This window comes from Pleuronectes platessa, unplaced genomic scaffold, assembly GCF_947347685.1.
Source record: "Pleuronectes platessa unplaced genomic scaffold, fPlePla1.1 scaffold_38, whole genome shotgun sequence".
Lineage (NCBI taxonomy): Eukaryota > Metazoa > Chordata > Actinopteri > Pleuronectiformes > Pleuronectidae > Pleuronectes > Pleuronectes platessa.
Window position 1 is genome coordinate 397,770 of NW_026518977.1, and position 8,546 is coordinate 406,315.

The 8,546-nt window shown below is 42.2% G+C and overlaps 1 protein-coding gene across 1 annotated transcript; it reads left to right on the forward strand.

Moving 5' to 3' along the window:
* Positions 1-4,232: 4,232 nt before the first annotated feature.
* LOC128436338 (uncharacterized) lies at positions 4,233-7,075 on the forward strand. Its single transcript, XM_053418121.1, has one exon. The coding sequence runs from the start codon at positions 4,274-4,276 to the stop codon at positions 7,073-7,075; it is 2,802 nt and encodes a 933-aa protein (XP_053274096.1). The 5' UTR covers positions 4,233-4,273.
* The last annotated feature ends 1,471 nt before the right edge of the window (positions 7,076-8,546 follow it).

The following is an 8,546-nucleotide window of genomic DNA, read 5'->3' on the forward strand; positions in this document are numbered from 1 at the left end:
AGGTGTTGGAGCTATTTATTTAGTTGTAGTACTTAGTGCTGTTTAGTTTATTATTTTGTTTAGTGAGTATTTAGTTTTTTGGTTATTCTCAGTCAATTTGCTTGATTTCATTATGATTAGATTTCTATTAGTATTCTAGTTTATTATTTGTTTACTTTAGGTGTTTCTTGTTTATTATTTGTGTTTTGTTTCATTTGGGCACGGTAGGGGGGCACCTGAAGTTATATAGGTAGGCTGTCGGTAAGGGACCAGCATGCACCTGGGTGGGCAAATGGTTTTTTACCGGAGCGGGAGAGGCACAGGAATTTTCTTTGTTCTTTGTTTGCTCGCTGTTTGGTTAAATAAACCACGCTTTTCGCAGAAACTGGACATCTGTTTGGACACTATGTTTTTCCCATCCGCGTACACCACAACCCATGGTGCAACAGTGGCCCTTTGATTAGTATAATTCGAAGTTTGATTTGATACGTTTATCTGTTTGACAATCGGCTGCTACATAAGTAAAAAACCTGCCCTTGGACTCAAAGGAAATAAGCTTCAACACTGGACTTGTTGCATTGTGCGCATTATGGACGAATGGAAAGCAGAGATTGTTTAATCACCTTTTGGACTCAGCCACGGCGCGCATGCTGCTTCTGGCCCAGATCGACAAGACGTTCAACCTTCTCAAAGAAACCGGTATGTGATATAACTGTAAAAAGCTGTAATGGAAAACGGCCAAACGAGTGGAGTTTGACACAGTATCTCACAATACATGGAGTTCAATGAGTGCATGGTTGAATCGCTACATGTCTACTTTTACGCACGGCCACGGCGCATTCATTTATTCATAAAAAGCCGGCCGCAGTGTGTGTTTGTTTGATGAAGAGGATCTGCGGACCAATAAGCATCGTGTGGTTGCAACTTGCTCTTATGTGCGCTTGTGGACTGTCATTGGTGTAATAAAAAAGGAAAGAAAGCAATTAAAAGAAACGGAAAAATGTCTGATGTTGCTGCAACGGAGGCTGAAGAGCCGTCATCAAAAAGAGTTGTTAAAATGTCTTCTAAAGGAATGGAATACATTGTGATAAGGTATCAGGAAAAAAGGAGTGCAAAATGCAAACAAGCTAAAAGATGCATGGAACATATGAGTGCGTTGATGGCATCAATACAAAACGTTGATTCAGTAAAGAATGAGCTTGCTGTGTTCATGCAATGTTACCAAGACGCAAATGAAACCCATACATCTTTTATGAGTCTACCTTTGCCCAAAGATGAAGTTGAAAGGCAAAGCAAATACTTCTTGGAAAAAATGACAATGTTTTGTGATTTCACTGACAACGTAAAAGGCTGGCTCTTTGAGGCGGGTCATCCATATGTTGAAACAAATAAAGACGATCCTGACAATCAATGTGTTGCTGATGGAATACATCCTGAAGATAGTGCCTCCAATGTTGCAAGTATAAAATCAAGTTCGCTAAGATCACACTCCCGACTATCACGGAGTTGATCAATATCATCTGCACGTATCAAAGCTGAGGCCGATAAGGCAGCGCTTGTGGAGCGCATCGCTGCGCAAAAAAGGAAACATCAAATAGAAGCGCAACAGGAAAAACTGAGGAGAGAAAAGGAACAATTTGAGCTTGAAACGGAACTGGCAGCAACAAAGGCAAAGCTTCAAGTCTTGGAAATCCGTTCACAGTGTGGCTCAAAACATTCAAACGGCATGAACTCTTATTTTGAAAGGAACAACTCTCACGGTGCGAGTGAATTAAATCCCCATGCCAACACCTTTGTGCCTGATAAAATAAAAAAAAAAGATCATGCTCTTGGTTTGTCTGCTCCTGAACTCCAACCACCAGTGGTTAAGCCTAAACAAAAACAAATGGATGAAATGACATTAAAAGTTGAAGCTCCAGTTCATGTGATGCAAACTGTAAATGGAACTCAAATGGGACATGCTCACCATCAAACTGCTCTGACTGACAACCATCAAAATGACATTGTGAACATTATGCAAAGACAAAATGACATTGCTGCGTTGCTTGTCCAACAAAATCTGTGCTCTAACCTCCCATCTAGGAATATCCCTGTTTTTGATGGAGACCCACTCCAATACAGGTCTTTCATCAGAGCTTTTGAAAATGGAGTGGAGGAGAAAACAGACAATTTGAGTGACTGTTTGCACTTTCTTGAACAGTACACCAGGGGGCAGCCAAAAGACCTGGTGCACAGTTGTCAGCACTTGCCTTCAGAGCAGGGATACCACCGAGCCAAGAGTCTTCTTGCGGAGCACTTTGGAAATGAACACAAAATTGCAGCTGCATACATGGAAAAAATACTTACCTGGACACCTGTAAAAAGTGAGGACATTAAAGGGTTGCAATCATTCTCTTTGTTTCTACGTGGATGTTCAAACTTAACAGAGCAACTGCTGAACATGAAAGAGCTGGACTTACCATCTAACATGAGGAGCATCATTGTGAAACTTCCTTACAAGTTAAGGGAAAGATGGAGAAATGTTGCTTGTGATCTGCAAGAACGAAGAGGTAACAGAGCAATGTTCGCTGATCTTGTTGGTTTCATTGAAAGACAAGTCAAAATTGCTTCAGATCCAGTTTTTGGCAACATTCAAGACCCACAGCTCACCAACTCCAAAGCTTCCACTGTTAGTCACTTCAAACAAAGGAAAAAGGGAAGCAGCTTTGCTACTAACGTCACTACAGTAAAGGATGGAGTCATAACTCAACATACAGGAAACAAGATCAAGTCCTCCACTCTCAACTGCCTGTTCTGTTCACAAGTTAATCATTCAATGGACCAATGCTCACAGTTCAAGATGACAGTACACAGGGACAAGATTAATTTCATTAAAGAAAAAGGAATCTGTTTTGGTTGCCTGAAAAAAGGCCACACTAGCAAATACTGCAGGAGTCGTTTGGATTGCAACGTGTGTCACCAAAAGCACCCAAGTGTCCTTCATATAGAGCGTCAGGATAAAGCCACACCCTCTGATCAACAGTCTGTGAGCTCTTCAAATGTTTCACCTGCAGTGTTTCAGACCTGTGGCCATATTGGGGCCGGTCAGGAAGATGCCTCCATTTTTTCTATTGTTGCAGTCAAAGTCAAGAGTCAGAGGAGCAACAAAACTGTGCAGACGTATGCTTTCTTGGATCCTGGGAGCTCAGGAACATTTTGTACGGAGAACTTGGCAAGAAAATTGAATGTGAGAGGTAAAAGGACAAGTATTCTGTTAAGAACAATGGGTCAAAAGAAGATAGTAAATGCTCATGTGTTGTCAGGTCTGGAAGTGTCTGGTCTGAATATGAATGACTTTATTGAGTTACCTGATGTTTTAACACAAAAGAACATGCCTGTCTCATCACTCAATATTCCACGACAAGAGGACGTTGATCAGTGGTCGTATCTCAAGGCTGTTCAACTTCATGACATTGAGGAAGGTGTTGATCTGCTCATTGGAACTGATGCACCAAAAGTGATGGAGCCTTGGGAGCTCATAAACAGCCAGGATGAAGGACCTTATGCTGTCAGAACCAGGGTCGGTTGGGTCATTAATGGTCCACTTCGTGGTGGGAGCAACAAGAATAAAAGTGACTGCTCTGTTGTAACATCCAACCGGATCTCTGTTGAACATCTTCAAGAAATGCTGGTTAAACAGTTTAACCATGATTTTAATGAGAGGTCATCAGATGAACAGATTGAAATGTCCAGAGAGGATGTCAAGTTTATGAATGTTATGAATAACACCACAAAGTTAATTGGAAGCCATTACTGCATTGACTTACCCTTCAGGCAGGAAAACCCTCTCATGCCAAATAATCGTCATGTTGCAGAACAGCGCCTCCAGAGCCTGAAAAGAAAGTTTGCCAAGAATGGTCAATTTAAAGGAGAGTACATCACATTTTTAAACAACATGGTGGCTCAAGGATATGCTGAAGTGGTGCCTTCTGATCAACTTAAACAGAGTGATGGAAATGTATGGTATATCCCTCATCACGGGGTTTATCATCCCAGAAAAGGCAAGCTGCGAGTTGTTTTTGACTGTGGAGCAGCATACAAAGGGACGTCACTGAACTGTCAGCTTTTACAGGGCCCTGACTTTACCAACTCTCTAGTTGGAGTCCTTGTTCGATTTAGACAAGAGCCCGTTGCAGTAATGGCCGACATCCAAGCAATGTATCACCAAGTTCATGTTTCTGAAAAGCACATCAACTTTCTCCGCTTTTTCTGGTGGCCTGGGGGAGACGTTTCACAGGCTCCAGTGGAACATCGCATGAAAGTTCATTTGTTTGGAGCTGTGTCGTCACCAAGCTGTGCAAATTATGCATTGAGGAGAACAGCAGATGACAATGCCGAACATTTCCCCCATGAAGTGGTCAATACAGTAAAGTGTAATTTTTATGTCGATGATTGCTTGAAATCAGTGGCCTCAGAGGAGGTGGCAGTGCAAGTGGTCAAGGATGTGACTGCGCTTTGTCACAAAGGAGGATTTAATCTTTCCAAATGGATCAGCAACAGCCGAACAGTGCTGCTGTCAATTGCTGAAGACTGCAGAGCAAAGGAAGTGATGGAGCTGGATTTGGATGTGGACCAGCTTCCGATGGATCGAGCTTTGGGGCTACAGTGGTGCATTGAAACTGACAAATTCAAGTTTAGAACCTCAGTGCAAGAACAGCCACAGACAAGAAGAGGTATTTTGTCAGTGGTCAGCTCACTTTATGACCCCTTAGGTTTTTTGTCCCCACTCACCATTCCAGCCAAGCTGTTGTTACAGGAGCTTTGTAGGAGAAGCTTGGGGTGGGATGAAGCTATCCCCCATTCTCTCTCCAAGAAGTGGTTTGAGTGGTTGGAGGATCTTCAGAAGGTGGCTGAATTCAATGTGGATCGCTGTATGAAACCCAGAGACTTTGGAGACCCTGCCACTGCACAGCTTCACCACTTCTCTGACGCCAGCCAAGTTGGATATGGAACAGTGTCCTATTTGAGACTGGAAAAGGATGACAGCGTTCAGGTTTCATTTCTGTTGGGAAAGGCCAGAGTTGCTCCACTCAAGCAGACAACAATTCCTCGACTGGAACTCACAGCAGCAGTTCTTGCAGTTCGAGTTGACAAGATGCTTCAGAAGGAGTTGCAACTTAAGCTGGAAAAATCAGTTTTCTGGACCGACAGCACAACTGTTCTTAAATACATCTGTAATGAAACCAGACGATTTCAAACTTTCGTGGCAAACAGAGTCTCCTTCATCAGAGGAGCATCAGATACTGATCAGTGGAGATATGTTTGTTCTAAGGAGAATCCAGCAGATGATGCATCAAGAGGAATGACGGCAGATAATTTCCTGACAGGCAGGAGATGGATAAATGGGCCGAAGTTTCTCTGTGGGCCAAAGGAGGTTTGGCCTAAATTGGATGCTGATCTTCATGTTATTCCTGCAGATGACCCAGAGGTCAAAAGGGAGTTGACTGTAAATTCTGTTGTTGTGGATTCTGAAAGTGCCACAGATCGCCTGCTCTGTTACTTTTCATCCTGGACGAGACTAAAAAGGTCTGTTGCCTGGTTGCTGAAGGTCAAGAGAACTCTTGTGTTATTGGGACAGAAGAGAAAGGAGCTGTGTGCCTCTAAATATCTCAGCCAGGACAAGCTGGAGCCAAAAGAGCAGGAAGTGAAAAGGAAAATTCAGAGCTTTAAAGCCACACTCAAAGGACAAATCTTGACTCCTGAAGATCTGGAAAAAGCAGAACAGTCAGTCATTCAGTATGTACAAGAACACAAATTTAAAGCTGAAATTTCCTCATTGAAGAATGGTTGTAAAATTGTTGCAAAAGGGAGTCCTCTGTACAGACTGGATCCGGTGATGGATAATGGAATCCTCAGAGTAGGTGGTCGGCTGGATAAATCAGCATTACCAACAGAGTCCAAACATCCAGTCATTTTGTCCAAAGATTTGCATGTATCCGTACTGATTCTGCGTCATATTCATCATCAACTGGGACATGCAGGAAGAAATTACATGCTGTCCAGGCTGCGGCAGAGGTACTGGATCATCAATGCAAACTCTGCTGCAAGGAAAGTTATATCTGACTGTGTTGTTTGCAGACGCAACAGAGGGAAACTCCTTGAACAGAAGATGGCGGACTTGCCTGAGGAAAGAGTGGTGCCTGATAGAGCCCCTTTCACAGATGTTGGAGTTGACTATTTCGGGCCCATTGAGGTTAAAAGAGGCAGAAGTCTTCTTAAAAGGTATGGAGTGCTTTTCACCTGTCTGACTAGCCGTGCTGTGCATTTGGAGGTGGCACATATGTTGGATACAGATTCCTGTATAAATGCTGTCCGGAGGTTCATCTGTAGACGAGGCCCAATCTCCACCATCAGGTCTGATAACGGCACAAACTTTGTTGGAGCTAACCGGGAGCTGAAGGAAAGTCTGGCTGGTTTAAATCATGGCAAAATTCAGAGAGCGTTGGTCCAGGATGGCATAAAATGGAGCTTTAACACACCAGCAGCTTCCCATCATGGTGGTGTTTGGGAGCGCCTGATTCGCTCTGTGAAAAGTGTTCTGACTTCAGTTCTCAAACAGCAAATTCTCGATGATGAAGGGCTCCAAACTGTTTTTTGTGAGGCTGAGGCCATATTGAATGACAGACCCATCACTAAAGTCTCTGATGACCCGGACGACCTGGAGGCACTCACACCTAACCACATTCTGATGTTAAAGGGGAAGCCAATCATGCCACCAGGACTGTTTGACCGCAATGATTTGTACATCAGGAAAAGGTGGAAGCAAATACAATACATGGCAGAACTGTTTTGGAAGAGATGGATTGCTGAATACTTACCAATGATGCAAGAGAGACAGAAATGGACAAGACCAAGGAGAAATCTCGTTCCTGGAGACATCGTCCTCATTGCAGACGCTGCAGCCCCATCTCCCCATCGATCTTGGCTGATGGGGAGAATCTTGGATGTGAGAGCAGATGCAAAGGGCCTGGTACGCTCTGTGCGCCTTCGGACCAGGACCAGCATTCTGGAGAGGCCTGTGACGAAGCTCTGCCTGCTGTTGGAAGCAGGAATGTGACACCATGGACTTTCTCTCTCTCCCCCTCCCTCTTTTTCTCTATATCTCTCTTTTGTTGTTTCAGGTACATCATAAAGAAGAAAGTGAACTGAAGCTAATGCATGAACTGTCTAGTCATAGATTGGGTGGAGGGAATAGCTCCTTTGATAAATTAAAGTAATTGTGATTTAGTGCACAATTAGGGGCCGGAATGTTGGAGCTATTTATTTAGTTGTAGTACTTAGTGCTGTTTAGTTTATTATTTTTGTTGTGCAATAGTAGGAGTAGAATTGACGTTGGCTAATTATTAATAATCATGAAATATGATTATTAAAATAACAATTATTTCTTAAAAATAATCAAAAATGATAAAGCTATTAATTAAGAAATGTAACACATTTAATTAGAAATGATACGGTTATCCATTAATAATAGTTAAAATAATTAATGAAAACAATAAAATTATCAATTAAGAATAATACAAATCTGTAATCATTGCTTATTGTTGCGGGGCACCACCCTGGTTACAGGGACCAACGATACAATCTATAAATATCAGTCTCATAATGATAAATGTCAAATCAATAATCTCAATATTTAATATTAATAATTATTTAATTAACAGTGAAGGCTACTAAGTTCGAGCACAGGCAATCATAATCCAGCTGCAATCACATACATATGCACAAATAATCACAGACTACAGATACTTTAATTACAAAAGCATTTATTAAAAAGGGGAAATAAAGTTATAATGTTATTCAATGATTCATCATTTTAACAAGCTCCGATATTTCAAAGATAAACACAGCAGCAGCACTTATCACAATTCAGACAATACATGTAAAACCGGCGGTCTACCTATGTATGTCTGTCTCGGTGTGTGTGTGTGTGTCTGTGTCAAAGTGTCTCTCTGTGTGTGTGTGTCTATGTGTATGCATGTGAAATAAAGTTAGTGTTATTTAATGATTCATCATTTTAACAAACTCCCATATTTCAAAGATAACAACAGCAGCCGCTTATCACAACTTAGAAAAACACATGTATTCATCTATGTGTATCTGTGTGTGTGTATCTGTCTGTGTCTATCAATGTGTCTCTGTGTCTGTGTGGGTGTGTCTGTGTGTGTGTGTGTGTGTGTGTGTGAGAGAGCGAGAGAGAGAGAGAAAAAGAAAGGGGGCGTGGCGATGACGCAGTCACTTGGTGACGTCACATCTAAGATGGCGGCCGATCATGATTCGTGGAATCAAGGCCTAAAAACTCTCAAAATGGCGGATTGACTACAAAACAAGATGGCGGAGCCGTTATGAATTTAGAGCCAGAATGGGAGGAGAGGGAGAGAGGAGGCGTGGCAATAATAGACTCAAAATGGTGGGTTTAACTTGCGTTATTCAAAATGGAGTCTATGTTAATGACACCATGTGGCCGGAGCTCACACTGGTGGTCGTCACATGAATTACACCAAGGGATTTTCAGACAAAGAGAATTCTTT